This window comes from Rattus norvegicus, chromosome 19, assembly GCF_021556685.1.
Source record: "Rattus norvegicus strain SHRSP/BbbUtx chromosome 19, alternate assembly SHRSP_T2T, whole genome shotgun sequence".
Taxonomy (NCBI): Eukaryota; Metazoa; Chordata; class Mammalia; order Rodentia; family Muridae; genus Rattus; species Rattus norvegicus.
In genome coordinates, this window is record NC_141552.1 from 48,342,532 (window position 1) to 48,365,610 (window position 23,079).

General features: G+C 48.1%; 1 protein-coding gene across 10 annotated transcripts; it reads left to right on the forward strand.

The window, feature by feature from the left end:
* Positions 1–17: 17 nt before the first annotated feature.
* Slc9a5 (solute carrier family 9 member A5) lies at positions 18–20,542 on the forward strand. Of its 10 annotated transcripts, none has more exons than XR_015643271.1 (17): positions 18–681; positions 4,473–4,775; positions 6,192–6,355; positions 6,537–6,615; positions 6,882–7,059; positions 7,545–7,765; positions 7,980–8,182; positions 8,371–8,460; positions 8,557–8,627; positions 9,283–9,412; positions 9,993–10,081; positions 10,226–10,352; positions 13,087–13,164; positions 14,852–15,022; positions 15,471–15,540; positions 16,189–16,323; positions 18,652–20,537. XR_015643271.1 is itself a non-coding variant. In XM_087593850.1 (16 exons), exons 1-16 carry the CDS (start codon positions 489–491, stop codon positions 19,122–19,124), a joined length of 2,694 nt encoding a protein of 897 aa, XP_087449976.1. In that variant the 5' UTR covers positions 18–488; the 3' UTR covers positions 19,125–20,537.
* Positions 20,543–23,079: the final 2,537 nt, after the last annotated feature.

A 23,079-nucleotide genomic window follows, 5' to 3' on the forward strand; every position in this document is an offset into this window, starting at 1 on the left:
GCAGCGCACCGCCCCCTGCGGTTTTCTCAGCGTGAAGCCGGGACCCGCAGCACTGAGCACTTGGGGCGGGCGGCCGGCTGCCGGGCGGTGTTCTGCAGTAGCCACGCTTGTATCGGCTTTCTGAGACCCTAGTCCTTGCTGCTCCAGGACGCGGTGGCTGGTCACCTTTCTGAATCCCGAGGAGAGGCGGTTTAGGAGAGCATACTCGAAAGAGTGGGTTTCAAGACTCGAAGGGCAGGAGGGCTATGCTGGGGAATTTCCGGAGATGAGGCTAACCTAGAAGAGAAGGAGGAGGGGATCCCAACTGCTAGAATCCTGGGCAGGGTCTCGGGGTCCGGACCTGGCCTGGGGATATCGGAGCTCGGATTGGGGGGAGTGAGCCCCACGTGCCTGTGACGCGGGGGCGCTGGGTAGGCGGCAGCAGCGGCGGCGGCGGCGGCGGCAGCAACGCGGGGCCGGCGGCCGTGCAGTGCCCGGAGGACAGCAAGATGCTGCGCGTCGCACTGCTTCTTCTGCCCGGGTTGCCCCTAGCTGGAGTGGGGGCCACAGAAGAACCCACCCAGGAGCCGGGGCCGTTAGGTGAGCCTCCAGGCTTGGCGCTCTTCCGCTGGCAGTGGCACGAGGTGGAGGCGCCCTACCTGGTGGCCCTGTGGATCCTGGTGGCCAGCTTGGCCAAAATCGGTGAGTGTGTGTGTGTGTTGGCGCGCCCGCACGCCAGGCCAGCGGCCCGTAGAGGACCCGCCCCCAAGCCCCCTATGTTTCTAGATCCAGTCCTGCGTCTTGCATTGTGCGGGGACTCAGGCTCCCATTCCACAAATCTGGGTTCTCTCCCATTTCCTGCTCTCTTATGGGTCTCCCTTCTAGGTTGGTAGAGGATTTGCCTTCCTAAAGGACTGCCTGTCGCCACTCTCTTCAGTTCCATCTTTAGACTCTTTCCCCCAGTTTCCCCTTCCCCTTTCAGTTAGCTCTCCTCAATAAATGTCAGGCCTCTCCTCCAGACGTCCAGCTTCTCAGAAACCTGTCAGCAATGAGGACACTGAAGGGGGACACTGAAGGGATAAAATTCTCCTGGAAACTCGGGCATTCTGGTTCTGAGAAATTTTCTTGCCCGAGAGAGACGGCCAAGAGTCTGAGATTTAATATCTCCTGAGATAACTAAACTGCCACTTCTCCTGTGGCATATCTCTCTACTCCACTTAAAGCTGTCGCCACCTTCTATCACCCGGTTGCAACCTCACCCTCCAGTTCACATTTCTCTTTTCGATGTTTAAGAAACTTGCATTTATTGGGTCTTGACTGTGTGCTGGCTACCCTGTGTGCTCTCATACGTTCGCTCTCTTTCTGCCCTCACATTGGAGGCTGTGCTTCGGCTTCACACATTTCCCCCATCAGAGATGCTTTTCCTTGCCACTCCCTGCTTTCTGGCAGCCAGTGGTCCCTCCTCCCCAATGGAGACCCTCCTTCTTTCTCTCTGTTGTTCAAGCTCTGCTGTGGGGGTGACTAATTATAGCTGAGCGTTGCTACTCACACTCCGTCTACGCTGGCACACCTTGTACTCCAGTCTCCCCAGTGAAACCTTCATGTAGGAATCCCACAGCCTCGAGTTTGCCGCCTCCTCCTCCTCCTCTGGGATATTGATGGGGAATGGAGACCCCACCTTGACAGCCCACAATTAATAATGGATAATGGAGCTCTAAGTATCTTCAGGGGACTTGGTTCTGCCAGAGAACTGACTTTTTCATAGGTCTTGGGTTTGCAGGGCTGGGGATGGTACATGGTAAGGGGAGAAGGAAACCAGGGATGGGGCTGGAGGGAGGAGGACTTGTGTCTGAGCTCACCTTAGAGGCCCAGCAGCAGTGACAGCAGTGGAGAAAGCAGCTCCAGAAACCCATGGATTGTAGAAGAGTTCTTGTCTTAAGGTTTATAGCACCAACATCATAGATAAATAGTGCTTTTTCTGGTTTGGATAATACTTCGTATAGAGGAAGAAGGAATTCTGGGGAGGGAGGTAATAAAAAAATTTAAAAAAAAAACCTTCCAGTTTCATAGCTTGAATGCCCCTTCATTCCACACATTTCCTTTCATCCAATACATATAGATGCAGAGTTCACTGTGTGCTAGATAGATGTAGAGCCTTTGGGTGCAATTTCCAAAGGGCCTTACTTTGGCATAGGCTCAGGTTAATAAGGACCCTTCCTCTGAGGGACATGCAAGAGGGACATGGTAGGACAAAGTTAGGAGAAGCAATAATGTTAGAATTCCTTTTCTTACATCCTCCTCTTCTCCTAGAGGCAGAAATCTTACTTTTCTCCAGAGTCAAATTTAATTAATACTTGTAGAGAGCCTACTGTGTGTCTAACACTACACTAGGCACACTTACATATTTCATATACTTTATATTTGCCCTTTGTGATGGATGTTTTTCTTACACCAAAAAAGAGAAACTGAAGTTTAGGTAGAACATAAGAGTTTGCCTGATGGTGTGGAGACGTGGGTCAGTGGTTAAGAGGACCCAGGTTTGGTTTCTAGCACCCAAGTGGCAGCTTACAACAGACTATGACTCAGTCTCCAGAAGATCTGATTCCTGCTTCTGGTCTCTGTAGGCTCCTGTATTCATGTGGTACACAAATAAACATTATATATTAATTAATTAATTTCCTGAGATCACATCATAAGAAAGTGATAAGGTCAGAGGACTTTGAGATCTGACTGTTCTATATAAAGCTCACTTGCTCTGTCTGTCTCTCTTTCTTTCTGTCTGTCTTTCTTTTCCTTTCTTCCTTTCTTTCTTCCTTTCTTTCTTTCTTTCTTTCTTTCTTTTGTTCTTTCTTTTTTTCCACAGAGTACTATGTAGCCCTGGCTAGCCTGGAACTCATACTTATAGGGATCTCTGCCTGCCTCTCTCTGCTTGCTTCCTGAGTGCTGGCTTTATGTGCCACTGTATCCAGCTACACAAAGCTTTTAAAACTGAGCCATATATTGGGGTTAGGGATTTAGCTCAGTGGTAGAGCGCTGCCCTGGGTTCGGTCCCCAGCTCCAGAAAAAAAGAAAAAAAAAAAAAAACTGAGCCATATAATGAAGTATGTACATTAGGTTGAGAGGCCTACAGTTCTTCTAAAAAGAGCTATGCGCATATATTAGTTTATGTCGTGTTATATTAATAGCAAACATTTATTGAGTGTTTACTATAAATCAATGTGCTAAGTGCTTCCTTTTGGGAGTTAGGGGGAGCTGAGAACAAGTCTTGCTACATAGCCCAGGCTAGCCTTGAACTCTAAATAAACCAAGGTGAGGAGCTGGAAAAATGGCTTAGCTTAAAAAAAAAAAAAAGTTTTGGCTGCTCTTTCAGAGGACTCTAGTTCCCAGTACACACATAGCTGACAACTGCTTGTGACAGCCATTCTAGGGAATCTGACACCCTCTTCTGGCCTCCTCAGACACTAGGCATATACATGATACACTTACATACAAGCAAGCAAATACTCATTACATAAAATAAAAATAAATGAATCTTTAAATAAAAAACATCCAACGGGGCTGGAGAGATAGCTTAGTGGTTAAGAGCACTGAGGTCCTGAGTTCAATTTCCAGCAACCACATGATGGCTCACAACCATCTGTAATGAGATCTGGTGCCCTCTTCTGGCCTGTAGGCATATATGCAGGCAGAACACTATAATAAATAAAGCTTAAAAAAAAAAAAATCCTACACAGTGTTTACCTTGAACTCACAGCAATCCTCTTATCTCAGCCTTCCAAGTTCTAGGACGACAAGTGGGTACCAGTGTACGTGATTTTTCTGACTCACCCCCAGTTCCTGGAGCTTGATTCTAGAACCTCATGAATGGTAGGATATGCTTTGCCATTGAATGTTCCTACAACTCGGTTATATCTCGACTTTACTTTGAGAGAGGCTTGATAAATTGATCATAGGTCTACCCTACCAGGCCCAGGTCTAAGTTGTTTTATTATATAAAACAGGTTATTTTATATATTATATATAAGCAGGTTGTTTTATTTAATCTTCACAACCATCCTATTTGATCATTACTGTTTTCATTCCCATTTTGCAGATGAGAACATTGAGAATCAAAGAATGAGGAAATAGTCTTCAAACCCATCAGAGGCCCTGATTTCTTTTTTCGCTAGCAATCTTATACACGATATAGAGAGACTGTTTAGCATTTGCTTAACTTCAGATGGTTGGTATGGATAAAGGAGTTAGAGAAAGATGAGGTCAGTCCCTGAGAATGGCAGTGCAGAAGATGGGGTAGGGAAGGCAAGAACAGCCTTGCAGCCATTTGCAGCCATTTGCAGCCATTTGCAACCTCGGGGTTGGAGATTCCATAGTTCTTCCTTTGGTCCTAGGGTCAGGGATTCTAACTTTGGGTAAACTGGTAAGACAAAATATTACAGGTCAGGCTGTGGGAAGCTGTCCCATGGCTTCTTACCTATTCCCTTCTTGCATTCCAGTGTTCCACCTGTCTCGGAAGGTGACGTCTCTGGTCCCTGAGAGCTGCCTGCTGATTTTGCTGGGCCTGGCGTTAGGGGGCATTGTCTTAGCTGTGGCCAAGAAGGCTGAGTACCAGCTGGAGCCGGGGACCTTCTTCCTTTTCCTGCTCCCTCCCATCGTGCTAGACTCTGGCTATTTCATGCCGAGCCGGCTGTTTTTTGACAACTTGGGTGCCATTCTCACCTATGCCGTGGTGGGCACGCTGTGGAACGCCTTCACAACAGGTGTTGCCCTTTGGGGCCTGCAGCAGGCTGGACTTGTGGGTGAGTAACCCTGGGGCCTAGGCTGTTTTTCAAAAAAAAAAAAAAAAAAAGTCTTGCTAGCCCCATCCCCTAACTCCGGGCATCTCCAGCTCTGTAGGTCAGACGCCTGTGTCCCATTCCCGGAAAGCGTGGTTGCAGGTCCGACTCACCTGGAGGGTGTGGTGGTCCTCCAGATAGGCTTCAGAACTAATTTGGGTCCCTGCCAGTTGGATCTGTGCTTCTGCAGCATGACAGCTGAGCAGGGGCCTGGCTCCCAGCTGTGTGTGGGCTGCTAAGCTCAGGAGCCTGCGCTAGCACTGTCAACTCTTGCCCTCTGTCACAGCACTACCATTTGCCAGCCCTGCAAGGATTTACAGTTCTAGGTCTGCTCTAGCTATGCCAGGTGGTTTCCAGTCTTTATTTCTAATAAATAACAGATTTTACATCCACGAAATGCTAACCACTATACTGGGCATTCTTTCTTATTGTGTCTTCTTTAATTCCTCTGGCGAGGTTGAATCTACCTCATTGAATGGAAGAGAAAGTAAAGCCCCTTGTGTTCCTTTGGAACCAGGGCCGTTGCTTAGCCTCCATTTTATTGAGGCCCTGCATTTAAGGCCTCTCCCAACCTCTTCTTTGTTTCCTGACATAAGAAATCCATTCAGTCCTGATGTTGAAAATTCAGACTTCTTCTGAAGGAGAAAAGGAAAAGCTTGCAATTCCCAGCTGGAAGCTCCAGTCTCATGTTCTTAATAAAAAGTGAGCTATTTGGGGCAGGAGGGGAAAGGAGGACCTCAGATTCTAAGCAGAGTAATAATTCTAAATAATAATGGCACTGGTGTCTTACTATGTGTTAGGCACGAACTAAATAAAGAATTTTTTGAGACTGATGTCACCTCCATTTTGCATATGGGAAAACTGAGGCTCACGGGATTATGTGACATACTCGAGTCCCACCTTTGGTCCTTTTCCTACTGTGATCAGGCCTTCATTTCTGGCTATGAACTGTACATACCACATCCAGCCACTGGCTGAGAACCACAGGTGTGGGAGAACCCATTTCCTGTTATCCTGGATCATAAAGCCAGTCAGCAGCCAATTCTACCTGCTGTCAACTCCTTTTACTTTTACCGTTACTGCCGTTTTATTACCAGCACCACCTGAATGGTTTTGCAGCCATCTTGTGAGTTAGGCAAATAAAAGGGTCCTGTCACATCAACAAGAGCTCATATCACAACAGCTGGTGATTGCAAAGCCAGGTCTTAGGCGCATGTGCAGCTCAAGCCTGTAAAACAAAGGCCGGTCTCCCCACCTTTCCAGATTCCCTTTGGGTTTCTCTCTTCCCAGTAGGAAAGCTTGTGGGCTTGTCACAGGAAGTGTTGTCAGAGGCAGAGTCATTTTCATCCACCAGCCCTATCTTCTGTCTCTCCCTGGTAGCTCCTAGGGTACAGGCTGGCCTGCTGGACTTCTTGCTCTTTGGAAGCCTCATCTCAGCGGTGGACCCTGTGGCTGTGTTGGCTGTCTTTGAGGAGGTGCACGTCAATGAGACCCTCTTTATCATCGTCTTCGGCGAGTCCCTGCTTAATGATGCAGTAACTGTGGTGAGAATGTACGGTGGACTGCCGACCCCTGGCCCTAGGCTGCCGAGGGGCTATCTGACCAGGCTTAGACCTTTCTTCCCAGCCCCCTGGGGAGGAAATAGGATCTGAGCTTTCTTCTGTTCCCGCCCACTTCCACCTCTGTGGTCTCCTCCTACTTCCTGCCTCTCCTCTTGTCACTCAGGTGCTGTACAAGGTCTGCAACTCCTTTGTGGAGATGGGCTCTGCCAACGTGCAGGCCACTGACTACCTAAAGGGAGTCGGTCAGTATTTCCCCCAACATGGCCAACATTCAATGTCTGCCTTTTCTGGATTGTTGCGACCCACCAGCCAATGTCTCATTCCTTATTCTCCTTGATGGAGAAATGGGGTCTGGGAGGAGCTTGCCTTGGGATTCTGGTCTGGGATCCTGAGCCCCAGGGAGTGTGGTGGGTGCCCTTCTCTATTTCTTACTAGACAACAGACTTGTCAGCCCAGCTTGGGGAGGGTCTGGGCCAGGGGTCATGCTGACAACCCACTCCTCCCCCAGCCTCCCTGTTTGTGGTCAGTCTGGGCGGGGCAGCCGTGGGCTTAGTCTTTGCCTTCCTCCTGGCCCTGACCACACGCTTCACCAAGCGGGTCCGCATCATCGAGCCGTTGCTGGTCTTCCTCCTCGCCTATGCAGCCTACCTCACTGCCGAAATGGCCTCATTGTCTGCCATTCTTGCGTGAGTCCTGGGGCTGTCATGGGCAGGCCACTGGGAAAGGGAAAGTCACACTTTATATAGCCAAATGCAAGGTCTTAAAGAACCTGTAGTCCTCATGGAGCCCTTGTGGTAGTGGATACCTCATACTCTCTCCTCAGACGAGGGAAAGCCTCAGGTTGTGCTCTAGCACCTAGAACTGAGTACCCAAAAGTTCACACTTCCTCTAGCTGAAGTGCAGGCTAAGCTGCCAGCATGCTTCAAGGCCTGAAGCCATTGATAGGTATAGGTATAGCGCCCCCAGAGGGTTTGTTAGTCAGAGGCACCAATGGAGATCCATATTTATTCCAGGACTACCGCTAACTAGTAAACTTCATGCATCCCTGAGCTTTGGCTCAGGGAATCTGATACCCCATGATGGGCGGCACCCCCACTGGCTGTTTACCCAAACCCGAGAGGGACTGAGCTTTTGGGACCCTCCCTCATCTGCACTTTTGTCCCTCCTCCAGGGTGACCATGTGTGGCCTGGGATGTAAGAAGTATGTGGAGGCCAACATCTCCCATAAGTCACGCACAGCTGTGAAATACACAATGAAAACGCTTGCCAGCTCCGCAGAAACGGTCATCTTCATGCTCCTTGGCATCTCAGCCGTGGACTCTTCCAAATGGGCCTGGGACTCTGGGCTGGTGCTGGGCACCCTCTTCTTCATCCTGTTCTTCCGAGCCCTCGGTATTGCTGACACCCTCTGCTCCCTTGTCCCCTTTCTTTCCCCTCTTGCCCTTCTCTACCCATCCCTCAGTCCAAGTTCATATCCATGTTAATTCCCACGCCTCCCCTCAATGCTCCCGACCCCTGCCAGACCTTAGCCCAGATACTTGGTATCACACACCCAGTGTCCTCTACTCCCAACCCCTTGTTCCTGCTGGCCTCCCTCCTGCTGTAGGCGTAGTCCTGCAGACGTGGGTGCTGAATCAGTTCCGGCTGGTCCCTCTGGACAAGATTGACCAGGTGGTGATGTCCTATGGGGGCCTTCGGGGGGCTGTGGCCTTTGCTCTCGTCATCCTACTGGACAGGACCAAGGTCCCTGCCAAGGACTACTTTGTGGCCACCACTATTGTGGTGGTCTTCTTCACAGTCATCGTGCAGGTGGGAGCACCCAAGAGGCTAGGTGGGGAGAGGTTCAGCAGGGCCTTTCATTGCCACTAGGGGAGGGAGGGACCTGACTTCCCAGGCCTTGAGTGTGATGGGTTGAGGCAAAACTGAGGCCCAATATTTTCGGGAGAAAAGCAGCAGGGAACTGAATAGGACAGGGCTCACCTCTTGCCTGTCCGTAGGGTTTGACCATCAAGCCACTGGTCAAGTGGCTGAGGGTGAAGAGGAGTGATTACCACAAACCCACCTTGAACCAGGAGCTACACGAGCACGTGGGTACCAGAGCCCCATCCCTCCACCTGTCCCTTTCTCCCTCCTCCTACGTCGGCAGAGTCCTGATCCAGTCCCCCTACGCACCCCCATTCTAGACTTTTGACCACATTCTGGCTGCAGTGGAGGACGTTGTGGGGCACCATGGCTACCACTACTGGAGGGACAGGTGAGGGAGCTGCCCCGAGGCTCCTTCAGCAACAGTAGCCCTATCAGCCAGGGCAGCATGGGAGATATGCCACCCTTCTGAGAAGGGGCACAGCCAGGGACAGGCTGTGTGACCTCTGCCTGAAGCCCTTCAGTGGTACCCCAGTGTTCTCAGGATAAGATAGAGCTCCCCAGGGTGTCCGGCTAGCCACTCAGTGGTCTGGCTGATAACTACACAGACCCTATTTAGAGCCTCAGCCCACCATGCAGTCCAAGCCTGGCTACTGAGACCACTGTATGTGTTCTGTCTACCAGAACCTTGCCTCACCTTCCTCTTAGCTTTGGATTATCCTTCAGATCTAACCACAGGCATTGATTCCTTAGAGACCTCTGGCCTCCCTGACAAGGACAAATCCGGTTATAATTATCTTGATAGTTTTTTTTTGTCATGGTGATAATTTTTACAGTTATTTTAAATAACTTTAACTAATGACAGACTCTCTCTTGAAACTGTAAAGGCTATAAGCACAGGGACTAGCCTTGGAATTCTCCTTGGCTGAGACTCATACCAAGAAAGCCAGGCCAGTGCTGGCACTGTCCCTGCCCTGTCTAGGGGAAGGGGTAGCCAGCTACACCTTGAGGATAATACTCAGGGCTGGGCCTGGCATCCTCTGTAGGTGGGAGCAGTTTGACAAGAAGTACCTGAGCCAGCTCTTGATGCGGCGGTCAGCCTATCGTATCCGAGACCAGATCTGGGATGTGTACTACAGGCTCAACATCCGAGACGCCATCAGCTTTGTGGACCAGGTGGGCCAGCAGTTTCCAGGTAGGCCAGTGGTTGCCAGACAGATGGTCAGCAGAGTAGGGCAGTAAGGAGTAACAGGCAGACAGACTTGTTAGCGAGGGGCTGGGAGTTGGAGTTCCCAGATGGCTCCAGGGTGAAGTCACAGCTGCAGGAGTGACAAGCCAGTATTGCCAGAGTCTGGCAGGGTGGGACAGAAGGTGGGAAACAGCTGGACCCTGACAGACACAGTTCATCTATTACTGTGGGTAGGCCAATGATTGGATAAGTTACTTATATCATCTGGGCTTCCATTTCCTCTTCGAGAGGAAAGTAACGATAAGGAAAGGACTACCTACCTAGGTCAGATCTTTAGAATTCAGTGTGTGAAGTGTTTCAGTATCTGCTATAACAAAGAACACAACAATGCAGTGGGGCGCAGCTCAATGGCTCATCACTTGCATAGCATTCGAGAACCTGGGTAATCCCTGGCTCTGGCTCAAAACAAAGTAGTGTTCAAAACAATTGTTAATGCTTGCTATTCTTTCTATTACCTGTCTACCTACTCTGCCTGGCCACTCCTCATCCGACCCTTGACTCTTACAGGGAGGCCACGTCTTGTCCTCCGCGGGACTCACTCTACCCTCTATGCCTAGCAGAAACTCTGTGGCAGAGACTTCTGTCACCAACCTGTTGTGAGTTCACAAGGCGCCCTTCCCCTTCCTGGAGCTCTTCCTTCTCCGAGATCCCTCTGGGAAGGATCCACCAACACCCTGCCTCTGCCCCTCCCCTCACCCGTTCTGCCCACTCTCCAGCACACATATCCCTGCCTCCCGCAGGAGGGAGAGCGGCAGTGGAGCGTGTCTGGATCTGCAGGTGATTGACACAGTACGCAGTGGCCGAGACCGAGAGGATGCTGTGATGCATCATCTGCTCTGCGGAGGCCTCTACAAGCCACGGCGCAGGGTGAGAGCTGGCAGGGTGTAATAGTTCTAAGTGTGGTGGGGAGTGGACAGTAGAAGTCGTGATCATGGACTCAACAGGCGTTGGCTCTCAGCTTGTGTCCAGTTGCGAATGCCCAGATGAAGGCTGTGGGTTTCATCCTTGGCTGGGTGGTGGTTGCTGAGCTGGAGGAAGTGCTACAGGGTGTCTATCAGAATCACAAGGCATGAATTGAGGGCTGAACAGGCTGGGACTCTAGAAGGAAACACTTGGGATTTGAAGCTGGGTTTTAGGAAGGAGAGGTGCACACATAGATGTTGTCCCGACAGGAGAGGAAGAGATAGAGGACAAGGAGCTTCGAGGATGTAGGTCAGAGGTGGAAGTAGGGACCTGAGAAGGAACCAGTCTTAACAAGAGATGGATTAGTCCTGTGCAAATCAGGGAGCTTTGGGGCTTTGAGTCTGGATACAAAAGGCCCATCCTATCCAGGAGAGGATCTTCTATAACACAAGGGGGCAGCAGGTCCTTATCCCGGGCCTTTTGAAGTATGAGTATGACTGTTATTCATGGCAGAACTACATAGAACACTGAGATACAACTGGCTCGATTTGAGAGCACCTCCCTTTAATCTCCAGTTCTGCAGAACAAAGTTTCCAGGTGGCTTTACTCACAGGCCCTCACTCTAACAGCTTCTTCTGCCTCTGCTGTTTGCCCATGAGAAGCCCCCTCTCCCAGCCTGTGGAGGAGCTACTAAATGATTGTCTAGGGCAAATGATAGGGGCTCCCTTACTTTCCTATTCGAGACTTGGCTGTTCCTCTGGCCAGGGTCCCTGATTTGACTCACCAATTTAGGGCTTCAAATGATCCTCATATTCTGCCAGACCCTCATGGATTCCTCAGACAGTGGTTGTTAAACCCACCTCATTCCAAGTTTTCTTTTCCTTTTAATGTTTTTCTTGTGCAAAGTTTTAGCAGAGAGAATGAAACAACGCATTTATCTGTTACCCAACTCTAATAACTATCTGCTCATGATTACATTTTTGTGCTCTATGACCTATCATACCCTGCCCACACTATCTTCCAGCAGACTCCAGACATCATATGATATCATCTATAAATATCTCAGTATATGGCAAGAACTCTTTCTTTCTGTTATTTTTAAATTTTGGCTTCTTTGAGGTCATCTTGCTAGCTGCCCTAGGACTGGCTTCAACTTGGGGTCCAAGTATGAAAACACCACCTAAGCTAGCTAAGGTCAGACTGAGGGGATCAGACAGTAGTAAAACATTTGCCCAGCACCTATGAGGCCCTGAGTTTGATTTCCCAGCACTGCAAAAATCAAGTCAAATTAAATTGTAGTAATATTATTATAACATAATAATTTTATTTTCTTTTCTCTTATTGGATATTTTCTTTATTTACATTTCAATATTATCCTGATAATAATTCTTTATATCAAACGCTCAGTTGCTATTCAATAAATGTTTTTTCCTGACTGTTTTAAATTTATTTTTTAAGATTTTATTTTATTGTATGAGTACACTGTAGCTGCCTTCAGACACACCAGAAGAGGGCATCAGATCTTATTACAGATGGTTGTGAGCCACCATGTGGTTGCTGGGATTTGAACTCAGGACCTCAGGAAGAGCAGTCGGTGCTCTTAACCACTGAGCCATCTCTCCAGCCCCCTCCTGACTGTTTTATAGAGCTCAAGATCTACTTGATGTCTGGGAAATATGTCCTCCATTGAGAAAAGCTATAAGTTTTTCTTTTTCCCCTTGCTATTTGTTGAAGAAACTAAATACTTTATATGGGAGGATTTACCATTTTTCTAGATCTTGCTGACCAGCCTAGTGTTGGTTAGAATATTACTCCATTTCTTATATCTTCTGATCATTAAGTCTGGAGCCTGATCAGCTTCAAGGGCTTTCAGGAATGCTGTGCCCTTCTTATTGTGTTACATCAGTGAGAGTACATAGAGGGGTGTGTGTGTGTGTGTTTGTGTGTGTCTGTGTGCCTGTCTGTGTATGTGTGCCTCTGTGTGTCTGTGTGTGTTTGTCTATGTGTGTCTGTGTGCCTGTGTGTGTCTGTGTATATATCTGTGAGCCTGTGTATGTCTGTATCTGTATGTCTGTGCATGTGTGTTTGCCTGTGTGCCTGTGTGTGTGTGTCTCTTGTGTGTGTATGTGTGTATATCTGTGTGCGTGTGTATGTCTGTGTGTGCGCCTCTGTGTGTCTGTATGTGTGTATCTGTGTGTATGTGCCTGTGTCTCTCTGTGTGTGTGCCTGTGTGTGTGTGTCTCTTGTGTGTGTATGTGTGTATATCTGTGTGCGTGTGTATGTCTGTGTGTGCGCCTCTGTGTGTCTGTATGTGTGTATCTGTGTGTATGTGCCTGTGTCTCTGTGTGTGTGTGCCTGTGTCTCTGTGTGTGTATGTGTGTGTGTGTGTCTGTGTGTGTCTCTGTGTCTCTCTGTGTGTGTGCCTGTGTCTCTGTGTGTATGTGTGTATGTGTGTCTGTGTATGTCTGTGTGTGTGTTTGTCTGACGGATGGGCTGGATTCAGTTTTTGCATGGTTTAAAGAGAGCTAAAGTAAGTTTGTGCTTATTGTCAAATGTCATCTTATTTAATTTCACCCTCATTCCATCATTTGGATCCCATGTCTACCACTAAATGTCTCTTGCTCAGATTCATATCATCTGAACATTTGCTAAGCCTGTTAACTTTACATTCATCTAAATCATCATAAATATTGAACAGGATAGAACTGAGGACAGAGCCCCGTGGCATGCTACTAAAGACTTCCCTCCAGACTGACATGGATGGAGCATTTTTGGGGTATGGTTATTCAACTAGTCCTGAATCCCTTTAGTTGCACCATGACACAGCCCCTAATTCCTTACATTCTTTCCAGAAACAGCATTAGAGATAGTGTATAGTTAATTAAGATATAGTTTAAGAGAAAGAGGGCTGGAGAGAAAGATCTAGAAGAGGTCTCCACATTTGAAAAGCTTGATGGAATGTTTTTGGCTCTACCTCCTAGAGATTTAGATCCTGTAATGGAGTGGAACTAAGAATCTGTGTTTTTAATAAGCCCCCTGATGGTTCTGATGCAGCTAGTCTGCTGCCTGGTGTTTTGAAACCTCACACCATGTCACCGGGTTAGCTGAAGTGGAGAGAACTCATAAGATCCCTGGGGAGAGTGTTTAAAGAAAAGAGAGCAGGGCCAAGAACAATACAGAAAAATATACACGGAAGAAAGGGACAGGGAGCTAGCAAAGGAGAGAAGGGAACCCTTGGAGAAGGAAAAGCCTTGGGTAGAAGAAGGGCTAGCTGCCCAGATAGGTTTCAGAGTATCTGAGGCTTCTGGACTGGTGACCAGGGAGGAAGTTTGGACTTAGAGAACTTGAATAGCCTTTTTGGTATTTAAGGAAGTACTAGACAGGAAAATATCCAAATCAATTTACAAGATGTTGGCCTCAAAAGAAGGAAGCTGGTAGTATAAGTGAAAGGACTTTAAAAACAAGGGCAGCGTTGGGCTTCCTTAGTAAGAAAAGCAAAGATGTAGGAGGACGAGAGGGAGCTCAGCACTGAGGGATTGCAGGAGCTGAGCAAAGCTGAGCCAGGGCCGCTCTGCCCCAGAGGTGGGGTGGCATTTCCAGGTACAAAGGTAAAGGAGAAAGGTGGATGGGAGATTTGAAAGGGCTCTCAGAAGTAGGTCAGAGAGACAGAAAGGAGGAGGAATAAGAAATGAACCAAATAGAATGTGAGGCAAAATAGAGTGACCAGGAATGCTCTAGGCAATACTTTGCTGATTTCTTCCCACTGAAAAGGAAGAAATAGGTAGGCTGGGTGAGTGTGTGGATGTCTTGGTCTTTCTGAGAAAGAGTCAAAAGAAGCACATAAAGGATTAGCTCTATATTAAATAAGCAGTTGCTGGGACCAAGAGGATCTAGGTTCAGGGCAGATACTTCGGAAAGTCCAAAGCATAGGCCTAGTGCTGTGGTAGTTGTAGAAACAGTTAGAAGGAAATTAGCTGGCAAGAGGATCCTCTGTAGGGTTGGGGATTTGGCTCAGTGGTAGAGCGCTTGCCTAGCAACCGAAAGGCCCTGGGTTCGGTCCCCAGCTCTGAAAAAAAAAAAAAAAAAAAAAAAAGAGGATCCTCTGTAGTCACCTGGGGATTGGGACTCAGCGATAGATAAATACGAAGGATGTGGCTGTGTGGTTTTATAGTAGCCCCAGGGAACAAAGTTCAGGGTTCCCTGCCTCTTATCACCTCAGATTAGAGAGAGCAGAGGAAAAAGCAGCAAGGGACTTCTCAGAGAAAGGGAAGTTTTCCTTAGTGAACTGAATACAGAGTCTCTGGCTATAATTCTTTTGTATATTTTCATTTTATTTTATCCATGGTGAACTGGAGAAGCTGGTCTGGCAGGACCCGTGAGGAACATGTTGGGGTTGTGGCCTGGGGTTTCTGTGGGAGGCTAAGGCACCCAGCCTCATGGCAAGGTCGGGCTGTCATTGCCAGTACAAAGCTAGCTGCAGCCGCCACTTCATCTCAGAGGACGCCCAGGAGCGACAGGACAAGGAGGTCTTCCAGCAGAACATGAAGAGACGGCTCGAGTCTTTTAAGTCCACCAAACATAACATCTGTTTCACCAAGAGCAAACCTCGACCCCGCAAGACCGGCCATAAGAAGGTGTGTCTTTTCTCTGAGACACCTCTTTTAGGGCTACAGGGTGCTAACAAGTAATTCTGAGTTCTCACACCCTGAACTCAGCTCCAGGAGATGCTCTGTTTAGTCACCGTCAGGGGTTGGTGGCTACAGCAGCTCAGGTTTCCTTTCAGCCCTCTCTAGGCTTCAGAGGGAGGGCAGCCTATTGGCTGTGGGGCCATTTGCTTCCAGGGATGAAACAGAGAGGAAAACAACAGAGTTCTTGGCAAGGTCACTCTAGGCTCCACTGTTGCTGCCTGACTGACAGGGAATACTGGAGTGGTGGACCCTTGTGATAAACAGCCCTTCCTTCCCCCCACAAGCCCCACTTCTAGCTTAGGAAGGTTTGTTCAGTTGATTGCCATTTAATGGGGTTTGGGAAAGGGGTGGTAAGACCAAGGTCATAGTCTTAGGTCTGCTTTCTGGTCCTCAGAAGGATGGTGTGGCTAATCCCGAAGCTACAAATGGGAAGCCTCCTCGAGACCTGGGCTTTCAGGACACAGGCAAGCAGGGAGCTACAGGGATGGAAGGGAGGTGGGAAAGGGAAGGAACAGGCCTGTCACCCAGATCCTGGAGGATCTCCTCTGGGAACACTTAGAGAGCTGGGTTCCTCTCCTCAGGGACCAGATGGCCACACTTAAGTGTTGGAATAGTTCACATCTTTAAAACATGCATGGCAGAATTGATGATTTGGACTATGGACTATTAAGGACTTGGAAAAGGTCATAGAGATGGATGGGTAGAGTGGCCTGGGTCTTCAAGGACAGGTGGAACCAAAGGCATAGCTCTCTAGCTTGTCACCAAAACCTAGTTCCTTGTGAGCTGCATGTTAATGGACCTTCTAGCCTTGAGGGCACTGGAAGTTGATCTGTGCTGACAACAACAGAAAGAGCTAGGAGGTGTGACCCTCATGGCTTCCTCTGAGGATTTAGCATCTTTGGATTGATTCCTTGGGGCATGGAATCTCACCCCCACCCCCTCATGTCCAACACTCTAGGCCACTGCCCAAAATGGCTGAAGGAAGATACAGGTGCTTTTGCTAATATGTGCTTTAGAGGGGGCGGGAAGGGCAGGAGCAGACTTGAGGTTGTCTGGTATCAAGAAGCAGCCACTGGCTTGGCTACCCTGACTCAGCTTTCACCTTTGTCCAGCTGCTGTGATCCTAACTGTGGAGTCTGAGGAGGAGGAAGAAAGTGAGAGTTCAGAGACAGAGAAAGAAGATGATGAAGGGATCATCTTCGTGGCTCGAGCCACCAGTGAGGTTCTCCAAGAAGGCAAAGTCTCAGGTGATGACTTCCTTGTAGTCACTTTTCCTTGTGTAGCTGGCTGTTTCCTCTGCCTGTTCTGGCTTCTGCCTTAGGAGGCCAGTTTGCTAGTTTACTAACTGCCAGCATTTACTAAGCAGTTTGAGTCTACTAGAAATCTTGTACAGTGGTCTGCCTCAAACTGTACAGTATCCAAGATGGGGAAACTGAGCTCACAAAGCCACATGATACACAGAATCACATGATACAAACAGGATTTGAGCTTGACCCACCTAGTCATGTAGTTCAAAGAGCACAGCCCAAGAAACACAAAGTGATAAGCAGACCTAGAAATAAGTGACCCAGGTCTTGTGACCCAGGCTTAGCACATCTGCCCATGTAGAGCTCTGAGTGAGGAGGTTGGCACTCGACATTGGGAGAAACCTGAGTCAATGGAAGTGGAATAAAAAGCAGTATTCATGTTTCTGCGTATGGAGATCTCCCTCCTAAAGTTAGGTTTCAAGGGTAGTCAGCACAAATGCTCAGAGGACATTAGAGAAATTTATTACAGAAAATTTCAAAACATGAAATGACACAATGGTGAAATGAACTCCCATCTGCCTATGTCCCAGCTTCAGTCATCACCTGTCAGAGCCTTAAAGACACAACCACAGTATCATAACCACATATAAAAATCTTTCTCATAAGACACAGATAGGAGTCAGATTTCCTTTTTTTTTTTTTTAAAGATTTATTTATTCTATATAAGTACACTGTCGCTGTCTTCAGACACACCAGAAGAGGGCATCAGATCTCATTACAGATGGTTGTGAGCCACCATGTGGTTGCTGGGAATTGAACTCAGGACCTCTGGAAGAGCAGCCAGTGCTCTTAACCACTGAGCCATCTCTCCAGCCCCAGAGTCAGATTTCCTTGGTTTTAATTTTTGTTTATTTATTTTGAGATAAGGTCTTATCATGTAACCCAGGCTTGCTTTGCGTTCCTTAGCTGGCCTCAAACTCACCATCCTCCTGACACTGCTTCCAAGTCCTGGGAATACAGGATGTCCTACCACATCCAGTTTTGTACAAGTAAAGATCTAGCTTAGACCACACATTACACTGGGTTAATAAGTCCCTTCTAACCTATTACAAAGTGGTTAAGAGGGGGTGGTGCCAGGCGGTGGTGGTGTACACCACTCATTTCAGTGCTTGGGAGACAGAGACAGGTGGATCTCTAAGTTCAAGGCCAGCCTGGTCTACAGAGAGAGTTCTAGGACGGCAAGGGCTACCAGGGAAACCCTATCTGAAAAAAACAAAACAAAAGAAGGTGGTGATATAGAAAGTTTGCTCCAAAGGGAACTTTAGTGAAGTTCAGAGTCTTTTCTTTTTTAATTAATTTATTATGTATACACCATTCTACTTGGGTGTACACTTGCAAGCCAGAAGAGGGCACTAGATCTCCTTATAGATGGTTTTGAACCATCATGTGGTTGCTGGAAATTGAACTCAGGACCTCTAAATGAGCAGTCAGTACTCTTAACCACTGAGCCATCTCTCCAGTCCCCATCTGGAGAGGTTTTAAAGATTTATTTTATTTTTTTAAAGATTTATTCATTTATTATATATAAGTACACTGTAGCTGTCTTCAGATATACCAGAAGAGGGCATCAGATCTCTTTATAGATGGTTGTGAGCCACCATATGGTTGCTGGGAATTGAACTCAGGACCTCTAGAAGAGTAGTCGGGTGCTCTTAACCGCTGAGCCATCTCTCCAGCCCGATTTATTTTATTTTTGTGAGTGTATGTGAGCGGGTCTGTATATTCCATGTATTTGATGTATTTGTGGATGCTGTCAGAGGCCAGAAGAGGGAAGGGAATACCCTGGAGCTAAAGTTACAGGCCATTAGTTGTAAGCTGCCTGATGTGGCTCTGGGAATGGAACTGAGTCTTCTGCAAGAACAGGGAGTGCTTAACCTCTGAGCCACCTCTCTAGCCCCACCTGGACTTGTCACAGTTGTCATCATAGCTCAGTAGGGCGTCTTACTGGTTGGTCAGAATGAGGCTTAGTAGGATCCAGTCTCTGAGCTGATGCTGCTGGGGCTGCTGAGGGTGATCAGAGACAAGGCATCCTTCTTGTTTGGTTTTCCTAAGCTGTAGTTAATTACCATTTGTTCAGAATGTACCTGTGGACACCTGTTCTGTGCACAGCTCTCTGCTCGTGCTAGGACACAAGACAAACTAAAGCAGTCCAATGCTTCCTTCCAGGGAGACATTTATTGAGTTTGGCACAGATGAGTATAACTTGGTGCATTTGAGGATTCCCCTGCATTGACAATAAACTCATGTGTACTCTCTCTGTGCTCCCAGGAAGCCTCGAGGTGTGTCCGAGCCCACGCATCATCCCCCCATCCCCGACCTGCGCGGAGAAAGAGCTACCCTGGAAGAGTGGGCAGGGAGACCTGGCTGTGTATGTGTCTTCAGAAACAACCAAGATCGTGCCTGTGGACATGCAGACAGGCTGGAACCAGAGCATCTCATCCCTGGAGAGCCTGGCATCCCCTCCCTGTACCCAGCCCCCGACTTTAACCCGCTTACCTCCCCACCCACTCGTCCCTGAAGAGCCCCAGGTTCCTCTTGACCTGTCTTCTGACCCTCGCTCTAGCTTTGCTTTCCCCCCAAGCCTGGCCAAAGCTGGCCGTTCTCGCAGTGAGAGCAGCGCCGACATCCCGCAGCAGCAGGAGCTGCAACCCCTCATGGGCCACAAGGACCACACTCATCTTAGTCCAGGCCCTGCCAACTCCCACTGGTGCATCCAGTTCAACAGAGGAGGCAGGCTGTAGCCCAGGGCCTCGGGGAGGAGCAGGATGTGGAGTCCCTATGGGGAGTGTTCCTCAACATGGGCAGAGGTGCCTACCCAGCCTGGTATGGGACTAGGGGGGGCTGGACTGAAGTGGCAGTGGCCTCCTTGGGACTGGTCAGAAGGGTTTCCTGGGCTGGTCCTCATGGGGACCCTTCTTCTCTCCCTACCCTTAACCACTCCCACTTTTCATTTCAAAAAACAGCTCAGGATCCAGTCCAGAGTTCTAGGGGATAGGCCCACAACCCAATGTCCCTTCCCTAGGGCATCTTCCTGGACTTACTGTTGGCAGCTGTTCCTCCCCACAAAGCATCATTCTTCAGTGGACACTGGTCTTCCCTGACCTCCACCCCCTTGCCAGCCCAGGTCAGGATCAGTGCACAGGCAATGAAGCTTTATGAGGGGTCTGGTCCTCAGAGGGACTGGGCTAGGATAGAGGGCAGGCCTCAATCTTCGGTCCCCTAACTTGTTGAGTCAGCTACATGAGAGTGGGAGTGTCCCCACATCTTGCTTTAACCTTTTCCCTTTGCTTCCAGTTACTGATGTAATGGTGACTCTTTTTTTTTTCCTAGGACCTAGGCAAGCTTTAGTTCAGAGCTTCTTCATAGCCAGTCTACCGTACTAGGTCTAAGTCTGGAACTTTCTGAGGCTTGGATCTGAGATTTTTAGAGTAGGAATTTTCCTCAGAATTTTCCCAAAGGGAGAAGGAACCAAGTATCCCAGAGTCACTGCACCATTACCATGGGGGCTGGGATGTCCGGCTGCAGTGTTTGGGGACAGCTGACTAGTAGGTGGTTTTCCTGAGGTTAGCCCCTGCCTTGTGCTTTGTACCTTAAACCCAGGATACATTAAACATCTCTCAGATGGGTGAGTGTTCTCTGTCCACTTGTCTCAAGGTTTCAGGGTTGGGACAGGAAGGGATCTGCCTATTTCATTTCAAGATCTTTCAGGGGTTGAGAATAGTAAGGGATATCTTAGACAGAACTGTTAGTTCCTCTGGTCCCTGTACTTTTCCAGTATTGTCCCACTAGCAGGAGGCATGGATTGGCTGTTTAGGGGATTACTGGATGGGTTGGAGAAGAAGGCATCTCAGAACTGGGAATCCACAAATGGGAAAGGTCAGAGTCTAAGCTATCCAAGGACGAAGCTTCCACATGTAGCACCACAGAGACATTTCTAGGGAAATGTAAGGACAGCTGCCAGCCAAATGAACAAGTGTCACTCTGCGTATGACAGGTAGGAATTCAAGCTCCAGGGAGCTAGCTACCCTGGGAACTTATAAGATGAAGGAGTATGGGCCCTGAAATCCTTAGATGGCAGCATTCTCCCAGTCCAGGTCCTACTGTCTGAAGAATTTTTTAAAAGCGTCTTTGAGAATAAAATGGCATAAAATTTACTTGTTTAAAATGTACAGTTAAGTTTTTTGTTTTTTTGTTTTTTTAGATTTGTTTTTGCTGGTGGTGCATGTCTTTAATCCCAGCCCTCAGGCCAGTCTCTATGAGTTCAAGGCCATTGTGGTCTATGTGGCAAGTTCAAAGACAGCCAGGGATAAATAGAGAGACACTGTCTCAAGATGATTTATTTGTATTTTTATTTTTAATTGTGTGTGTGTGTGTGTGTGTGTGTGTGTCTGTGTGTGTGTGTGTGTGTGTGTGTCTGTGTGTCTGCACGTAGGTATGTACATGAGTGCAGGGGCCCTCAGAATCCAGAGGCACTGGATAACCTGGAGTTGAAGTTGCCTGTGTTTGGGAACCTTCTGCCATGAGTTTGGGGAAGCAAACTCCAGTCCTCGAAAAGAACAGCAAGCACTTAACCACTGAGCTTTCTGTCCAGTCCCAGTTTTTAGTGTGTTTACATAGTTACACAAACCTCATGATAGAATAGGACATTTTCATCATCCCCCAACGGAGTCCTGAACTTGAGAGAAGTTACTTCTTGCCCTATCCACCACGAGGCTATAGCAGTCACTAGCCCACTTCCATGTCTCTGGGTCTGAGAACCTTGGAACATGTCAAGGACCCACAGACTTGGTCAATTTTTTTTTTCCTATGCTATGCATGGGAATAAGAAGGAGAAGCAAAGGGGGTTGAGGTAGAGGGGAAAAAAAGGAAGAGTGAGAGTCTTCCACTAGCAGCCTTCAGATGAAGATGTAGAATTCTCAGCTCTGCCTGTACCATGCCTGCCTAGATGCTGCCCTGCTCCCACCTTGATGATGATGGACTGAACCTCTACCTGTAAGCCAGCCCAATTAAATGTTGTCCTTTATAAGAAAAAAAGGAGGAGTAAGAAAAAGGAAGGAAGCTTTGCCTTCGAGTTGCTAACAGTGATAAGACCTGCTAGTTTAACAATCTGGAGTCAGTCCTGTTACTTATCATCTATATCATCTGAGCCTGTTGCCTAAGCTGTTTGAGCCTTAGTTTTCTCATCTCTAAAATGGGATAACTGGAGCAGGGTGTAGTGGCAAAGCACCTTTAATCCCAGCACCAGGGAGGCAGAAGTAAATCCCTGTGAGTTTGAGGCCAGCCTGGTCTATATAGCAAATTCCAGGCTAGCCAGAGGTACACAGTGAAAACAAAGCAAACCAACAATCACAAAAGAGTTAACAATCATACATAACACTTCATAAGATTACTGCTAAGGTTAAAATGGGAAGGAATTGTCCCAGCCCTGGCTCAGCGGTGAGGGATCATAAGTTGTTTGCAGTATCTTGCTCACAGTGCAAGGCAAAGACGTATGGAAAAGGCGTGCGTCTTTGAGTCCTGGGAAGGAGAGGGACAGGAAGAAGTCATAGATTATCTGGAAGCTCAAATAGTGGATTCCAAGAAAGGAAAGCTAGACTTGCAAGGGCATTTGGAGAAGCTACTTCAGCAGCTCAGAGTAGGTGAAGAGGACCAAAGAGGCAGTCTTTCCACCTATCAGGATAACGGAGGAGCTTATCAAAACAGATCTCTGAGCCTGCTCCAAGGTGTTTGTTTTTTAGAGTCAGGGTCTCACTATGCAGCCCTGGTTAGCCCGGAACTCAATATGCAGACCACACTGGCTGCAAACTAACAGAGATCTGCCTGCCCATGCCTGCCCTCCCCTCCGCCACCCCTCCCCCCAGTGCTTGGAGTAAAGGCATGTGCCACCACATCCACCTACTCCAAGAGTTTTGATTTAGCAGATCTTGGGAGGCCCGAAAAGCTAGTGAGCACAGCTTGAGGAGTGGCAAAGGTGGTCAGGCAATTACTCTGTAGGAACAAGTGAGTCAAGAGTTTGGCCATTTGACTGGACGAAATGACTGGGTGGTTATATTACCTGGGATAAATGGAGAGAGGGATCCAGGCCTCCCTGGCCTAGAGCTTGCTAAGTAGGCTAGGCTGACTGGCTAGTGAGTCCCAGGATCTGCCTGTCTCTGCCTCCCCAGTGCTAAGATTACAAGTGTGCCAGCATGTTAGCCTAAAAATAAAAGTATTCTGAGGATCAAAGTCAGGGCCTTATGCTTGTAAGGCAAGCATCTTATCCACAGAGCTATCTCCCAGCTTCCCTCCTTAAAAAAAAAAAAAAAAAAAGGACAGGCTCTGTTTTGTCTGGAACCTTTTTTTAACTCTATGTAGACCTGGAGACTTGACTAGCCTTGAACTTGGGTATCTTCCAGCCTTTTCCTCTCAAACGCTAGAGTAGTTGCATGTACCACCATACACCAAGCTAAAAGGAAGGATCTTGATCATGATGAGGTCCTTTCTCAGTCAGCAAAGGTGGTCTGAGGCAAAAGGGTTTTAGTCATCTGTTTTTCCAAGTGCAGTCTGGGACCTAGGAGAAAAGGCTGTGATGCCTCTGGTGGCCTTGAATGCCATTCCAAGGAGTCTGGGTTTATTTGGGTCAGAGATGAGAGAGGTTTGGAAGGTGTGAGGAATCAGTTGTCTTTTGCAGTAGTAGTACTGAAGGAAGGTACACAG

What these genes read in the sequence shown, in the direction of transcription:
- Slc9a5 (XM_087593850.1), top strand. Translation starts at nt 489, where the DNA reads ATGCTGCGCGTCGCACTGCTTCTTCTGCCCGGGTTGCCCCTAGCTGGA. An exon ending in TACCACTACTGGAGGGACAG is followed by an intron (nt 8,628 to 9,282) that starts GTGAGGGAGCTG and finishes CATCCTCTGTAG; the next exon opens with GTGGGAGCAGTTTGACAAGA. An exon ending in CCTGGGCTTTCAGGACACAG is followed by an intron (nt 15,541 to 16,188) that starts GCAAGCAGGGAG and finishes ACCTTTGTCCAG; the next exon opens with CTGCTGTGATCCTAACTGTG.